The sequence below is a fragment of the Mustela nivalis genome (genome assembly GCF_964662115.1).
Source record: "Mustela nivalis genome assembly, chromosome: 10".
Lineage (NCBI taxonomy): Eukaryota > Metazoa > Chordata > Mammalia > Carnivora > Mustelidae > Mustela > Mustela nivalis.
The window spans coordinates 52,487,509-52,505,158 of NC_139029.1; the positions used below are offsets into that span (position 1 = coordinate 52,487,509).

The 17,650-nt window shown below is 41.8% G+C and overlaps 1 protein-coding gene across 9 annotated transcripts in view; it reads left to right on the top strand.

Moving 5' to 3' along the window:
* The window catches only part of PDE4B (phosphodiesterase 4B), a 573,081-nt gene that overhangs the window by 548,403 nt on the left and 7,028 nt on the right, over positions 1-17,650 (top strand). For 8 of the 9 annotated variants that reach the window (XM_082686382.1, XM_082686381.1, XM_082686384.1 and 5 more), the window contains 5 exons: positions 5,404-5,497; positions 11,768-11,946; positions 13,198-13,296; positions 13,443-13,607; positions 15,853-15,952. In XM_082686382.1, coding sequence (XP_082542508.1) covers positions 5,404-5,497; positions 11,768-11,946; positions 13,198-13,296; positions 13,443-13,607; positions 15,853-15,952 — 637 coding nt within the window. Of the gene's footprint in view, positions 1-4,309; positions 4,789-5,403; positions 5,498-11,767; positions 11,947-13,197; positions 13,297-13,442; positions 13,608-15,852; positions 15,953-17,650 lie in introns of those variants that run through there. The other variant, XM_082686386.1, reaches the window with a different exon arrangement.

The following is a 17,650-nucleotide window of genomic DNA, read 5'->3' on the forward strand; positions in this document are numbered from 1 at the left end:
TTCCTTTCTTTTTTTTTTCTCCACACAGTTTTTACCTACTGACTTCAGCGTGAGGTTACCAATGCGAGGAAGGTGCCTGTTTGTCTAGTTTTTGATCGGCTGAAGATAGAGTGGGTCACTAAAGGTTCTCTCCTTGGTGACATCCAGGTCACCCCCTCACAATCCAAAATGAGTCTTAAAAGTAGCTCTTCTATGTGCTTGATACTAGCCCCTCGTATGATTACTCTTCTAAATTGTTTTATTCTTAGAAATGTAAAACCCCCAAGTTTTAGAACTGGGACGAATCTCTGAGATCCTTCTGCTCCTCACCTCCTGTGCAGTTAGTGTAGCTAAGACCTCCTTACCTAGGTTGCTTGTGGGTCTTTTGCACAAAGCTCAAACCGGTCCTCTCATGAGAAATCTAGAAAAACGATAGAGTGGTTTCATCATTTCACACACACATACACACAAACTGGCTAGGAAGAAAGTAATCTCTGTATGTAGCATTGAAGGTAAAGAAAAATTGAGGCCATAAAACAAAACGTTCATATCATAATTGATTTTCAGATTTGCTACTATATATTTTAAATAACTTCCCACTATTAAAGGTAGCCTATCCCAAAACGTTCCCGTGTGATTTGATAGAGCAAATATATTCGAGGCAAGCAAGATTAAAGCATTTATAGAGAATGATATCTTTTTCCATTTTCAAAAAAGAACGACAATTTCTAACAGTGTTCGCGTATCCAGTGGCAGGCGTAAGCTTAAGGAAGCATTGGAGGAATTTGTGTTACTAAGGGTCCATTCACAAACTTTGCTGTCTGTGCTCAAAAGGGGCTTTGGCCATTTCCTCTAGGGACATTATTTCTAGGTAGGCTCTAACAGGGTTTTCTTGTGAAGGCAGATTCTTAACAGAAAAATCGGATCTGTGTACGTTAGGTAGTAAAGACGCATTTATCTTTGAAATAGTGTGCTCCTGTTTGTGGATTTCTCTGCTGCATTTGATAAAATAAATAACGCCCATTCCCTTTCAACCCTGTAAGTGCTTGGGACACAGTTTTGCTCAGGAACTCTTCTACCTTCCTATCCAGACTGGACACCCAACCTGATAAGTAGACAGGGAGACTGCAAGAGTCTTAGAATATCAAACTCTGAAGGCATTAGAAATGCTTTTTTGTTTCCCCCATCGTTGGGGACTTATTCTTGCCTACTGAAGCATTTCCAATTTGGGTTATTTTTCTCAGTAGTTTTGAGAGAACTTTGCTTTCTGGGAAATATCGTCGCTTGTTAGTGTTGTGTCCAGTCTATAGGAGACGCAATGGAACTTGTCCTAGAATCATGACAGTCTCAGGTTGGAAGGCCTAGAACCGAAAACCATGCATCATTTTCATTTCAATATGAGAGGTGAAGTGACTTCACAGGACTGTTGGTCAGAGCTGACAGTGACAGTCAGGATTTGTCTACTGCGTTGTGGCTATCTCTGGCTCAACAGAAACACTCTCATATGGGGGTCTGACCCTGAAAACCCAGCTAAGCCAAGCCAGATTGTCCAACTGTCTCCTCAGCCTTAACCTCAAACACAGTTCCTGTCTGTTCCACCCCTTGGTCTGTTACATTGCACGGTCAGCGCTAACCAGCCTGATTGTCCTTTTCGTTTGCTAGAATGGAAAACATGCTCCCGTCTGCTACCTTCCGTGGTTTATACAGAGCCCAACACAAGTGGGCCCTTCATGAATCCTTTTTGATGAGAGCCTTGATGGCCTTAGCCAGTGTGGTTGGGCCCTCCCTCACGGAGGAGGGAAACCAATGGTTGTTGCTAAGCAGCATTTTAGGATTGGGTCAGTTTCTAACCCTGAATGACCTCCATAGGTGTATTTCACCACGTTATGTGCTTTAGGATTACCTTAGGATGACTTGAATTTTGGTGGCATTGCCATGCTTGTAGCAAAAGACTCATGGGAGAGCAATTTAGCTGTGATAGGGAAGGAGGAGATAGTATTCATCTGTCATCTGTCATCTGTCATTAGTTACATTAGTTACTCTTTCTATAATCAATGCAGGAAAAGTGAGGAGTTTGGCTCCTTCTCTGCCCTGTAGCTGAGAGCCATTTCCCCGGCTCCCATGTTGGGACTGAATAACAGTGTATCTCAAGGGTTTTTGTGGCCATGGAAGGTCATAGAAAGAAAGGAAGGAGAAAAGTCTTTCCTTGCCTTGCCTTTTATTATTGAATTTCTCCCTGCTTCTATACAGAGCTAGTTAAGAGCTGGCCCCACTCTCTCCAGATGGTTAACTGTTGGGGTCAACATGCCCCAATGTATCTGACTATTCCTACTAGGGTGAAAGCTGATTAAAAGGGTGTTTTTTAGTTTAGTTTTATTTTTTGTTTTTATTTGTTTTCTTGTTTTTTTTTTTGTTTGTTTGTTTTTCACTTCTCTATCTTTAATGTTTTTCCTGGCATATTTTAGATATTCAAAATGTATTTATCAAATACATGATAAAATGGTTTTATTAGAACTAGTACTAACCTGATTGACTCCAAAATCTTCCTAAATATTTTAGCAATCGAAGGAACCAAATGAGGATGGAGTGTTTGAATGTTAGCTGCGGTTAAGTCTTATGCAGAGACATAGTTTAAGAAATTATCTGTCTCGGCTTTTTTTCCAAGACATTTTAGCAGTGCTCCAAGTATAGTTTCCCTCTTTTCCAAAATTTAGCTGATCAGTCAGAGCATACAAACCTGTCTTTTCTGGCTTCCGAGTCTTGAGCATAGGGGCCTGACTTTTGAGAAGTAAAAATGAGAGGCCACTATGACCAAGCAGGTTGTCTTGAAAAATAAACAATTTGGAACTTACATGATTCACCTGGAGTTCAAAGCTGCCTAGAGGTTCCATCAGTAAAACACAACAGCCGAGACAATTGATCCGGACATCCCTGGCGACTGCTAACTACATATTGTATCACGGGAAAACACACATACGCAAGCAGGGTTCCCCCAGAACCTCTTGGAGAACAATGCATAGTGCAGTGAGCCAGCAGGCAACAATACTAAGTTGCGTTGCTTTCAGCTAGAAAGGCCCTGGTCTCCTGGGCACAGGCAGTGGTATGACGGGGGCTTGGATGCTTGAAGTGAAGTCATTGTTGGTGCAGGATGCTCATTTGAAAGGAGAAAGCCTCACAGGAAAGAGAGCCAATTGCATGTGGGGGCTGTTGCCATGGTGCTTCGCTCTTGCTTTAGCATGCTGTACTTGAACTTCGGAGAGTCCAAGGGTGGGGTGACGGAGAGGAGGGAGAAGGAGGGGAGTGGGATGGGCTTGGGAAGCTCACTGCAGTGGGACTCTCCTCTTTGCCTTTCCTCCAGCCCCTGCTGTCTAAGGCTGACGAGGAAAGGGGGGGTGGAGGGAGGAGGGCAGGAGGGAGGGAGAGCGAGCTCGCGTCTACAGGAAGGGAATGACTTTCTCAACATGCCCTAGATTGCTAAAATGAAATAAAATTTAGTATAACTCCTAAATATTTCTAACAACAATTAAAAGATGTTTAATACTCAAATACCAAAAGTGTAGTCCTTCATAACCCAAGTAATTCACCCTTCATGCAGCAAAGGATAGCTTATGTTTCCCAGCACGTTCTGGATCCTGGATGTAAAGGTCTAAGGGGTTTGATTCATTTGTCGAATGCAATCTAGTATGCATATTAATGAGCTGATGGAATGGAGAAGACGGCATTCTGCAAATGAAGTGCTTTAAAAAAAAAAAAGATTTTATTTATTTATTTGACAGAGAGACAGCGAGAGCAGGGGGAGTGGGAGAGGGAGAAACAGGCTTCCCCCAGAGCAGGGAGCCCTATAGAGGGCTTGATCCCAGGACCCCGGGATCATGACCGGAGCCCAAGGCAGATGCTTAACGACTGAGCCACCCAGGCACCCCACAAATGAAGTAGTTTTTAAGTGAAATAAGTTTATTCTGTTCCCACTTGTTTCATTGTAAAGGGTGGCTGAAGGCACTGTCACACACCATCAGTGTGCAAAAACTCCTCCCAAAAGCTAGCTTTAAAAAAAAAAAAAAATCTTTGTATTCTGAAAGCCTAGTATGAAGACAGGCACAGTTCTTACCTGTTCTCAGTTTTTTTTTTTTTAAACGTTGAGAAAGTAAATGACTCAAATGCACCATCCCTCTGAAACCATTAGCGTGACTGTGTGGAGGACGGTCTGTGCAGTGGAGAGAGGGTTAAGAACACCTAGTTGAAATGGGGGAGGGTACTGACTTCAGATTTACTTAAATATTCATGGGGCTTCCTCCATTTTAATCTTCTCCTTTTTAAAAGATGGCTGTGTTTCCCAGTCTGGCAACCCCTCAGGAAAGAAGAATCGCTCCTTCCTTGCAGAGTTCAGCTGAGCAGGACTAATCTAGAGTGGAAACCCCTTCGGCCACCAGGACTATTCATAATTCATAAGTGCTGCAAACCAGCCAGCTGAATACATTTAGACAGACTCTCGTTCCTTCGTGCAATTCCTGATTGCATGACTCTCTCTGCCAGGAAAGAAGCAGGGAGCATAAGCTTCTTGTAAGAATGGAGTGCGAAGATGGGCTTTGGATTAGGAAATGCCCTAAATTTTGGAGACTCTGTCTTTTATAAGTTTTGATGATTTTACCACTGAATCTGCTCGGCTTTCCCGGCTTTCCCAGTCCTTTTTGGGGTTGTTCTCTCAGAACAGTGAATTCTTTCAAAGGGATTTGTGGATTGTGGCAAGGAGAGCATTCCAAAATGCCTGAGGCAAACTATTTGTTATCTGTATCTTGGGGTTACATCAAGGTGGGTTCATTTGATTCTGTTATGTGTCTTTGATAGAATGTGAAACATTTCCATCTGTATGCTTTCTGTGAAATAGAAAAACATCTGTAACGATTTAATTTGTGTTGTCCCTTAGCCCGCAGAGGCTGCTTATTGTATAATAAGGGGATGTTATATTACATCGTATTCGAGTAGACTGTGTTGTATTTTAACCCGATTCTTTCTCTGCAGCTTGATTTTTAAAGGATGCTTCTTTTTCCCTTTAGTGTTCTCTTCAACTTTTCACATATAATCTCTCAAGTAATATTTTCGAATTGATTTCTAATAAATGGGTTTTAAAAGTTGTTACATTTTTCAAGTGAAATTGTCTTGACCTCTATTGAAATTCCTTTTTCTATGTTCGCATCTTCAGAAGAAATCAAATGTTAATTCTAAGAAATCTTAAGAAAACCTCTTTTTCTCCCTAGGGTGACATTGGAATGATTTTGCATTAAGGGGGTGTTTTGTAGACGCAGTATCATTTATTTAATTGTATCTGCTCCTCCAATCTCTTGGTTCTCAGTAAAGTTGAAAACATCTTAAGTGATCATTTGCTAATTTTTAGGTGAATAATGTATTTTTCTTCTTCATACACAGTTCAAAAGAATGCTGAACCGGGAGCTGACACACCTCTCAGAGATGAGCCGATCAGGGAACCAGGTTTCTGAATATATTTCAAATACCTTCTTAGGTAAGATATTAACTGGGAAACCTGTTCCATAATTGAGATTTTTCCATATGAATCTCTGCAACCCATCAGCTTGGAATGGGGTTAAGTCACAGAAAAAGCCATTTCGAATAAGAACTAAGGAGAACATTTAAGGTTAAAAAAAAAAAATAAGCAGAAAGATGTTTTCAAGAAAAAAGAATGCCATCAGGGAGAGAAGATTATTATAGGCTGATTGTATTTCTGTGTACCTCAGGTCACCCTTATCCACCTACCCACTTTCATCTTGGCCGAGACCTCTGAAGGGGCTGGGGTTGGGGGTCCGGTCATCCAAACCTGAAGGACCAGACTATTGGCTCTTCTGACATGGTATTCTTTACATCCTCCCAATAACTGGACCTGGAGCAGAATATTTCCTCTTAGGTGGTTTGTAAGAGATATGGTTGGAGAATAACAGTGTGATGATTTGGCCCATGGGAACAAGCTTTGGCAGTAATTTGACTATTGCCTTGCTAAGTTATTTCTTAAAGATCAATGGGAAGAGAAGAATCTTCTGTCTCTGAAAGACTGGGCTTTCTGCAAGCTGCATCATTATCTTCCCAATCTGATGCTTTTTATCTGTTGTGCTGTGTTGTCACATTGCTGGTATTTAACACATGACACTGTCAGAACAGGTTTGCATCGGAGATCCTCAACCCCTGTCAGGCATCTTGTCTGATTAGTTGGGATCTCTGAGCTCATGTGTTTAAAGCCATTCTACTGTATCGTGAAGCTATTTGGATGGTATTTTTCTTTAATAAGGTCTGCAGAATATGCAGACCTGTACTTTAAAATAAATAGGTAACATTTAGATGCTGATTCTGTTGACTTTCAAATATCGCTGAATTATGCTCGTTCACAGAACTCCACTACTCAGGGAACCAACCCGTTCTTACAGCTGAACATCACACCTCCCTTTGTTTTTGGCATCGAGACACATCTTTAAGTCCATGACCATGTGCCTTGGGGCCTTAGGGCAACACACACCTCTTCTGGTTTTATTTTTAAAAATCAATCCTGTTTCTCTAATTCCAAAGCCGTTTCTGCTATCAGCAGATCAATCTTTGATCAGCCTAGTGCAGAGCCCCTGACATTAACCGGCAGCAGGTGGGCTGGGCACGATTAACAAGTGCCTTTCCAGCTGTTTTCTCTGTGGTACCTTCTGCACCTGGTTTGCTCCAGTGGCAGTTACAACACCTTTGTCAAGGAACAAAGGAGAAGAATTTTCCTATAGCTTAGTTCTGAGAGGCAGCTGGAATCTAATTGAACAGCAGGTGTCACAGACCAATCCTTTTCTTCTCCCATCAGTCCACCCCCCCCACTTCGTTCCTTTGAACACAAGCATCTTCCACTGTCCCCCTTTTTTTTTTAATTTTTTAAAGATTTTATTTATTTATTTGACAAAGAGATACACACAGAGAGAGGGAACACAAGCAGGGGGAGTGGGAGAGAGAGAGAAGCAGGCTTCCTGCTGAGCAGGGAGCCTGTTGCAGAGCTCGGTCCTACGATCCTGAGATCATGACCTGAGCTGAAGGCAGACGCGTCATGACTGAGCCACCCGGGCGCCCTTTCCACTGACCCTTTTAGATGTACTCTGCTCTGTGCAACACCCAGGAATTTTTCATGAACTGGAAGTCTAACATTTTCCAGGTTAATGACTAGGGGGGAGAAGAAGAAGTCGAGTAGTGTAAGAATTCATTTTTGTTCTCACAAACATTGCGTTTTAAAATGCCAGGGCTTCGGGCGCCTGGGTGGCTCAGTGGGTTAAGCCGCTGCCTTCGGCTCAGGTCATGATCTCAGAGTCCTGGGATCGAGTCCCACATCGGGCTCCCTGCTCAGCAGAGAGCCTGCTTCCCTCTCTCTCTCTCTGCCTGCCTCTCCATCTACTTGTGATTTCTCTCTGTCAAATAAATAAATAAAATCTTGAAAAAAAAAAAGAAATTATTGTCATTTAAAAAAAAAAAAAAAAAAAAAAATAAAATGCCAGGGCTTGTCTGTCGTCTCGGGAGACACTCTCGGGACTGGAAGAAGGCTGCAGGAGCCCTCTGTCGTCTGAGACTTCACAGACACAGCTCTGTGCACTTGGAGCAGCTTTCACCAGCCGCTCACCAAGGACGGCAAGAATAGTTTAGCAGACTGATCTCTCTCTTATCATCATAAGCTATTAAATGAGAAAGCTGATAAGAGAGTAAGGATGAGCTCTCAGGGTCCACACTGTGTGTCTCAAGAACAGGCAAACATCAACGCTCTCTTGAATGTTTCATTTGGCACATCTCTTGAGGAAAACCAGTCTTTTGGCTTCTTGTTATTCCCAAAATTACATGATCAAAAACAGGTTGTTGGGGAAGGTGTTAGAATCTCAATCCTTAGAGACTCAGCCTTAGGAGTGTGTGTGTTTGTGTGGGCCTGCGTGCGCAAGGTAGTTCTGACCAAACAGACTAGACAGAATAAAATTTTAAATATTCTTGGGAAATGCAGGGAGGAAAAATAATCCCTCATATCAACAAAAGATAACATCGGTTGCCTCATCTGTACAATGAGGCAATTGGAATCTGTGGCGTCTCAGATCACTTCCAGCTCCAATATTCTCTGACTCTGATATGACTGAGTTGATCAGTTTTGCTAAAACATACCTGGCGGTACGAATTCCCTGTAACGGACTGTAGGGTTGCAGTTGGAGAATCCTGAAAAGCAAATCAACCAACCAACCAACCAACCTTGCTTCCAAACTACAAATGTGGGACATGGAACTCTTAATCCTATCTTGTGGGGTGAATATTCCTGGAGGAATAGTCCTAGAGAAGCATGAATGAAGCCTTCTTTATAAACTATCCAATCTGCAAGGGACCTTAATGACTTGTAGTCCAATTTCCTCATTTTATGGGAGAGAAAACAGACCCAGAAGGGCAAAGTAACCTAATCAAGATTACTTAACTACCCTGTCCCTGAGCCAGAAGTAAGGCTTTGCTCTCTGAATTCCCAGACCTAAACACTCTGTCACTTCCTTAATTAGGAAAGAAGGTTGTTAGGAACTCAGACCATATAAAAGAATCACATTAAAGGGCATTTAAGTAATAGCTATAGTCTTCTGAAGCGGTATCTTTAAGGAACCATGATTGTTGAACCTAAACATAAAATATGTTTTTAGCCTTTCCCAGTAATATAAAATAATTTTGTCAGAGTTTTGTCATGGCAGCCATCTCAGTGAGCAAAAAATGGGAAAAACCTCAGTGTTTTAAGTTAAAATTAAAGAGCATTTTTGCACTAAGAGTCATTCAATGTTAAAATGTGTCATCTGGGAAGGAGGGAATCCCTTACTCCAAAGATGTGGGAAACTTTTGCTATTTCCATCTAAGAGGATGGTGTCTAGATGGACAAGTTGAAAGGCAGGCAGGAGTCCATTTACCAAAGTAGGTACTTACTGATGCTCTTACATGATAATGAGCTCCAGGTTGCTGGCCCAGGAGGAAGTAAAGCAGGATCTGCAGGCAGGGAGCACAGCCGAAGCAAGATTTTTAGATACAATATTATAACTTAGTAAGTATTTTCACAAACAGAGAAGACTCATTCTTGTAAATCCCCGACTACATCTCAAAAGCTAAAATACAGAATTTCAAAGATTCAAGGAAAAGAATTTAGAAATTTTGCAGGATTAAATGCTTAGCCCTAGTAAGAAAAACACTTCAAATTAGGCCATTAACAGAGTTTTGACATGACCATATTTTGCATTTGTTTTTTGTTTGTTTGTTTCTTTGCCTTACGCCATCTCACTGTTTCCCCACTGTATTCTAACCATCCTGGGAATGTCAATTCGCTAAGCGTTCATGGTGATTCTTTGAGTCCGTGTTTCAGGTTATTTCCACAATGCACTGGTACGCTTTTAACAGGAAATTCAGAATAAGGAAACCCATCAGTGGTTCCAGCGCCTGCGTGTATAGGGAAACACCCATTAATGTCAAATTGGTGCTGTCTGTGATAATGGCTTTCTTCTTTACTGTAATCTTCCAGACACGGTAGTGGTTCAGCTCAATTACTGGCTGTTGCAAAGAATCGTTAGTTAACACGGAGGAAAGCTGGTAGGCCCACTAGCGGTTTCTCTATCTACAGTGGCCTAGGGGAATCTGACAGCCTCTTAGATAACCAGACGTAAGGAATGGTAAAGAACAGGGTTGGGAAAGACAAGGGCTACTATGACCTTTCGTTTTAGCAGAAAATTACAATTATTACAAGTGAAGCAACAGAGGGAAAAGTAATGTCAAAAACAATAAAATACATAGTGTTTTTTGACAGAGATTGTGAGACCAGAAAGAAATTTTTAACAGGAACCTCAAGGCTTGGTTTCTCTGCTATTAAGTCACTGTGTCTGGAGCTGAGTAATTGCAAAATAAATATCTGTTGAATAAATTGCCCTTTGAGCTTGAACAAATTGCTGACTTCATCCAAAAAGTGAGAGTGTGGAATTATTATTGGTTCCCAAACCTGGCTCTGATCATCAGAGACATTTAGGAAGCTTTCTGAAATGTACTGATTCAGTAGGACTGGGTAGGGCTCATCAAGCTGTCTTTTTCTAAAGTTCCCTGGGTGCTTCTGATGCTGAAGCAGGTTGGAAACCCCTAAACCAATTGAAATGACCACTAAAATTCCTCCCTAGGCAAAAGTCATAAACTGATGAGGCTCGGAGCTTGTGGATACCTAAAGAGAACACAGGGATGCTAGGGATAGAGACTAGCCTTGCTCCAGGTGCTGAGGTGTCCAGGCCCCTGCTCGGTCTCTCTGTGTTTGTTTGGCTTTGATGCTTTGTCCATAGGGTCCTAGGAGCAGACGGAGGTCTCTGGGGAAAACATGAGACCTGTGCCATCATCTTGCAAGAGTAGAAAGCAAATAGTCCAGGTCCCAGCATGCCATCCGGAAACATGTCATTTTCTAATGGAGAAGTCTTTGTCCTAATTTTTACTCTAACAAGCAGAGATATGTGTAGAACTTCCGGGAACTGCATTAACTCTTTCAGCCACAGGGTGTGATTTAGTTCAGTGAAGTAGCTGTTAAAGCAGTTTAGTAAGTGATTGCCTCTGGGAACTCACAGGCATCCCTGTGGCTGGAAAAAGTGAATGCACTTTTCAGTGCAGGGGCTCATGATAAAGGCCCCTGTGAAATGAAATGGGATATTTGGCTACTGATACTTTTAATAGCCTGATACAGAGGGAAGAGCTTCTATGAGAAGATAGAGGTTTTCGTCGCTAATCGTAGTTCTGCTGTTACCTTGTTGTAGCAGAGTTTTTTTTTTTTTTTCTTTAAAGATTTTATTTATTTGTCAGAGAGAGAGAGCACAAGTAGGCAGAGTGGCAGGCAGATGAGAGGGAGAAGCAGGCTGTTTGCCGCTGAGCAGGGAACCTGATGTGGGGCTCGATCCCAGAACCCTGGGATCTGACCTGAGCCAAAGGCAGCCGCTTAACCGACTGAGCCACCCAGGCACCCCTGTAGCAGAATTTTTTAAATGATGAAATGACATAAGCATACATATTTAATAAGCATAAATATTTTAATAAATTTAATGCCTGTGACAAACAAGAGGCACTATTTATTATTAATTAGTAGAATGAATAAAAATAAGGCATGAAGTAAAACTGATATACTTTTCCTCTGAACCTCAAGTGGTGGTAATAAGCCAAGGCTTAACGTCATTATTTGAAGATTGTAAACCATTTATTTCTCTAATGTACAGACTGCGCATCTAAACTGAATGACAAGTTATAACCAGTTAAAGTTGTTGGGATTTTTTTTAATTAAAAAAATACAAATATAAAAATATATATATATATTTTAAAAAGCAGAACATAAAGCCTTTTTTTATTAACCTGGGCCTGGCTGCACGAATCTTTTCTATTACACAGACATATAAGTTATTCAAGTAAAAAAATCTACATATACATATCGTTGCCCTACGTGGAAAATATAGAAGCATAATTCTAAATTACACAACAGATAGAATGTGGAGGTTTGAGTCCTACCTGTCCTGCTTGGACAACTTATTTTACTCCTTTGGGCCTCAGGTTGTTTAGCTGTAAAGTGAAGTGAAAAAAATTGTCCCATTTCTCCCATCAACCTCACGGGATAATCCTGGAGGTCAAGTGAGACAATGTAGGACAGTCCTTTATCAGATGTAAAATCCATTACAGGACATTAGATGTTGTTTTGGACACTGCAGTGGGTTCTCATTGGCATGTGGGGGCTGAAAAATGTTTCCGCTTGTTGCAGACAAGCAGAATGATGTGGAGATTCCATCTCCCACCCAGAAGGACCGAGAGAAAAAGAAAAAGCAACAGCTCATGACCCAGATAAGCGGCGTGAAAAAACTGATGCATAGTTCCAGCTTGAACAATACAAGCATCTCACGCTTTGGCGTCAACACGGAAAACGAAGATCATCTGGCCAAGGTATGTCTGAGCCGGGGGGGGGGGGGGTGGTGGTGCACGCAGCTCTCTGCTCTATGGCAAGCGGCTGCCTGAAACTATCTGCTAGAAAATAGCAGCAATCACTGTAGCTTTATGATTAGAGTATATGGTGAGAAGGGCTGGTGTGGTCCCTTTGTCCATTGCTGGGCACCAAATTCGAACCCTTTTCCTACAACAAAAGACCTGTATTTTTTTATTCAGAATTGGATTTGTAAATGGGAGTTCCTCGAGAATGAGATTCCTACCGAAGGCCCACTGGGAGAAGTCACAGGACGTCCAGGAGACAGGAATGAATTGTCATAGAGAACAGATCCGGGACTAGATGCCAAGGACTAGTTGGAAAATCTGCACTGACTGGCAGAGCTAGAGAAGAAAGGAGAGAGGTTGACAGCACTGACTCACAGCCCAAACCCCACCAGTGGAGGGAGGCACAGAAAAAATTCACACTAGGGGTCCGCCTAAGGTGACCACTGAGGTCCTTGCAGCCTTGTGTCAATAGGAAATGAGCTCTCTGTGAGCAAACTTTGGACATTCAGTGAGGCTTTCTGAGAGATGCCATTAGAACAAGGGGCAAGAATTCTTGCCTTTGTTCCGGGCAAGAATTCAGAATGGAATAAATTATTCCTTTAATCAGATAATCCTGGAATAATCCTAGAACACAGGACTGGATAATGTTTCTCCCAGGTCTGTCTGTGGCCCAAGAGCTCTAAGATAGAATAATCCACGGCTGGTATTCTTCATGGCCTTTTACATTAAATTAAGGTTGACTTCCACACATTCTAGCAACTGAGTCTCCCCGACCTGGCCCTTTGTGATCATAACCAAAGGGCAAAGGAGTTCTCCCAAGATGGTTTTCTAGCTGTTACTAATGGACCAGTGATCAGGGAAGAGGAGAGTCAGGGAAATGAAGCTGGAGGGACCCGCAGCCACTTGAGCTATCTTGGAAAGCAACTTGGTTGAAGACTGATGTGTAGAATAAAAAGGTCAGCAAGTAGATCTATGTATTAGACATGCACTCTCCCTTTTCTGACAAAATATACAGAAACTTACAACTAAAATGAAGAGGACCCCCAACCTCCTAGGCCATTCCATTTTCAAATTTTCATGCAACTAGAACACTCTATATAGACACTCCAATGACTTAGATAACCATTCTCCAAAAACTCAATAAAAATAAGGAGGCATGCTAACAAAACTGGCCTTGTTCCTAAATTCCTCTAATTTTGGTGACAGGAGCTGGAAGACCTGAACAAATGGGGCCTTAACATCTTCAATGTGGCTGGCTATTCCCACAACAGGCCCCTCACCTGCATCATGTATGCCATATTCCAGGTGAGTAAAAAGGAGAGAGACTGCCTATTGAATTTGATGGCTCTTTCTGATTTATTTTTCCCCATCCCAGTTTATTTTCCTGATTTGGCTTTTTCCTCATTTTTGGACATCCACTTATTTGTTTTCTAATCCATTTTGCTGCATAGGAAAGAGATCTCCTCAAGACATTCAAAATCTCATCTGATACATTTGTAACCTACATGATGACTTTAGAAGACCATTACCATTCTGATGTGGCATATCATAACAGCCTACACGCTGCTGATGTAGCCCAGTCAACCCATGTTCTCCTTTCTACGCCAGCATTAGATGTGAGTAGTTATGATCTGTTTTGCATACCTGCCCATCCTCTTCTAAAAAGTGCTATGTACCACATGTACTGTATTTACAGAAATAATGGCTCGTGCTTGAACCAGTTCTTCATGATACGTGGCATCCATCCATTGGGTTGCTAATAAAAATGACCGACATTTCTACTTAGGCTGCTTTTGAATATCAGAGCAACTCTCTCTTACATTATATGTCTCTTAACAATCAAAATTGTTTCATTATCAAGCAATTAACAGGGTGCTTTTTTTAAAGATTTATTTGAGAGAGAGAGAGTTTGTGTGTGTGTACAAGTGGGGGAAGGGACAGAGGGGGAGGGAGAGAGAGAATCTCAAGCAAACTGCCTGTTGAGTGCGGAGCCTGACCCAGGGCTCAGTCTCGGGATCCTGAGATCATGATCTGAGCCGAAATCAAGAGTCAGACACTTAACCAAATAAGCCACCCAGGTGCCCCCAGGGTGCTTTATTTTTCATTGTGTCTCCAGTATCTAATAAGTCTCGAGTTCAGCATCTAGTTTGTAGTTTATTTTCAGTATGCATATACTGATCTGAATTGCCTACACCACCCCAAACACTGTGTTGCATAGCAGAGAAATATAAGATCTCCTGTATGGTTCCTATTGAGAATAAACATTCATAGGCTTATTCTCCTAAGAATTCATAAAACTGATTCTGTGGGTTGAAAAAGTAACTGAATATCTAGAATTAATAATGCTGAAGCAGAGGGAAACCATGTTCCGTTTTGCTAGACATCTTGCTAGAAGGTGGCTGTGACTCCTTCCTGAGTAGATTAATACATTTCCATGCACCGATATTAGTAGCCATATCTTTGACATACAGTAGCAGGAGTCAGGTCCTTCCAAAATGTGTACGCTTACTTTAGAAGGGGGCTTGTCAACCCCTATCCAGCCCCACCAGATTGGGAAGGTGAAGAAAGATTAAACTGGCCAGAGCACTGTTGTCTTGGCTCCATATTTCCTGAGAAAAGAAATCCAAGAAGATGGGAAAGTGAGATGGAGCTGAGGCTGTTTTATCCCCTGAAGGAGAGAAACAGTGTTATTTGTATGTTCTAAGGATTATAGAGTGGGCCAACACTGTTCATCAACTACCTGCTGTTACTGATTGGATACCTATCGTGGAGCCAGAAATGGACCACCGGGAGCCACACGTGTTTAGAGGAGGGAGAGCTTAACGTGTCCTTGAGCAGTTACCCTTCACGGGAGAGGGGACACTAACCTGGCACTTGAAGGATCAGAAGATTTAAGTAATCACAGAGGATGAAGAAAGCCCAAGTCAGAGAAAGACCTTTTAGTCAGAAGGAATATATACCTACACAAATACTAGGTTTAAGTGTTGGTAGACAAGGGGGTGCAGAAGAGCTTCACGGCATGGCATGAGGGAGTTGGAGCAGTGGGGCACAAGTTCCACTTGTTAGGGATGTTCTCAGATCTTGCCCATAGTAAACATTCAGTGGGTAGGAATTGGAGGAATAGATGAATGAATGAATGAATGCCTGAAAGCTTCTGTCCACCCTGCATAATAAATTATTTCTGAAGCTAAAAGCCTTGGAAAATAATTTATTGCCAGTCTTACGAGTTTGGAATTTAGCCTTTCTTCTCTAAGTTACTCAGCCTGGAAACGTGAATGTTGTTATATCTCAGGGAAGAGCCAGTCTAACTTGCTTTTTTGACTTGTATGTGCTTGTGTTACATAAGCACCGTTCTGCCACACCACTTACCCAAGAAACAAACATCAGGCTCCACCTGGCCACTCATTATGAGCACGGTGCTAATGCCTTCCCATAAGCCTGATGTGCGCATGGGCTTCCGCCATCATCCCTTTCACGTTAAACCTTATGATGATGGATAGAATCTCCATTCAGTCAGTGCATTGAAACATTATGTACATCAGCAAACAGTCCTTCTCCCCACAAGAATGAAATGGGATGCTTTTTTTTTTTTAAGATTTTATTTATTTATTTGACAGACAGAGATCACAAGTAGGCAGAGAGGCAGGCAGAGAGAGAGGAGGAAGCGGGCTCTCTGCTAAGCAAAGACCCTGATGCAGGGCTCAATCCCAGGACCCTGGGATCATGATCTGAGCCGAAGGCAGAGGCTTTAACCCACTGAGCCACCTAGGCGCCCCTGAAATGGGATACTTTAATGTGAAGCTGAACACACGGGATAGGCCAATGGGACATGGAGTTAAATGAGCTTGTTTTGCTCGACAGGCTGTCTTCACCGATTTGGAAATTCTGGCCGCCATTTTTGCAGCTGCTATCCATGACGTTGATCACCCTGGAGTCTCCAACCAATTTCTCATCAACACGAGTGAGTTCACTACTAGATAATTGTATGATTCATTGTTTCACTTCCCCCCCCCCCCCGATGTTTTCATTATGGATGATAATAAGGATAATAATGAGGTAATCCTTCCATTGCACTCAGGCTGGTCAGACCTTTCCTGGATAATGTGTCCAGTCTGGCAACATTATTTTTGAGCTAGCGGCATGGAGAACTTGGAAAGGGTCAGAGGGGAGCCATAAAAAGTATTCAACAGTTGGAAAATACAATACATGAGGAAAGAGTAACCAATGTGGAATTATTCAGTGAGGACAAGGAAAGGTTGGGGGTAACGCGATAATGATTTTCAGTGTTATGCAGGACTCTCACACAGAACATGGTTTGTGTGACCCACTGGTGACCCACTGGTGTCCCTCTCTACTAAGGAAACAGGCTCAAATGAGCATGGAATCTCCAGAGAAGTAAGATTCCAAAGAAAGCACTGGAATGCTTGGTCTATACTACGGAAGATGACCTGAGTGGCATTGGGTGCTGGTCCAGCCTTAGGATCCCAAGCTATACTCAGTGATTTTGTCGTGCTGAAAATGTTTAGTATCCATGCTAATGAAAGTCCATGAATTTTCTCAGTTAGTGCACTATTTCTAAAGGCTAAAAATCTCAGTACGTTTTTCTTCTGAGAATATTGGCTATCCAGTTGTGGTCATCATTAATTTCAAGTGCTGATGGTTTTATAGAAATGTTTGAGCTCCTTACTATAAAAAAGTCCCTATCCTACATCAAAATATCTGCATAATCTAGATGTGGGGTAGATTCATTTTTTAACCTTGTTCTTCTACTGAAAGAGTATAAACTTCGGACAACTACTTGGCTATTGGATTATATCAGTGGGCATAGTGTATGTCACAAATCGATCCATATAACGGCCAGTAGCTTCACACAGAGAAAATGGTCTTTCTGCTGCAGCCACCGACAGCACTAGAACTCAGAAATCTAGTTTGCAGATCTGGGACTGATCACAGGGTGAACGGGGCAGGAGTGCTGAAGTGTCTTCATATATCCTACCATGTATTCTGAGGATGTAACATGAAGAACACAGTTAAAGCAATGGTATGAGTGACAACATCTGCAATGAGTAACCTGTCACCATCACTTGGCTATTACTCTTTCTTAAGAGAAAAATGTTCCCTCCGGAATTTGTTGACCGTATTGTCCAGTGCAGACCATGGCTCTGCCTAACAAAAGATGTCTGTGCTTCTTCCGTGTGAATGGCAGGCTGGAAGCTGTCGTTTAGGTTTCCAGATGTTGCTATTTCTGACATACAGGGCCAGAGGACAGAAACTCTGATGTCAAGATTATTCTAAAAAATTATTAGTGTTTTGTCACCATATTTGTAGAAAACTCCAAAGAGCTAAATTATTTGGACAAAACAAAAATTTCACACTGACACTATTATCATCTTTGAAAAATCAAAAAGTCAAAAGGGACAGGACTGCGGAATCTATAAAAAAGTGAAATGGTTTGAAAATCCCAATACATATAATAAAATTTAGTGGCATTTTTAGTTTATTCCTTTCTAAAGCACAAAATGTGTGAAGACATAAAGGAAATTACAAACTGAGATAAAAATAGGGTTTAGTTGCTCGGAAGTACACTTACTTAATGTTAAATTCTTCATATGAAATGAAGAAGGAGAAAAAGGATTTTAAAATACCATGAATTTTAGTC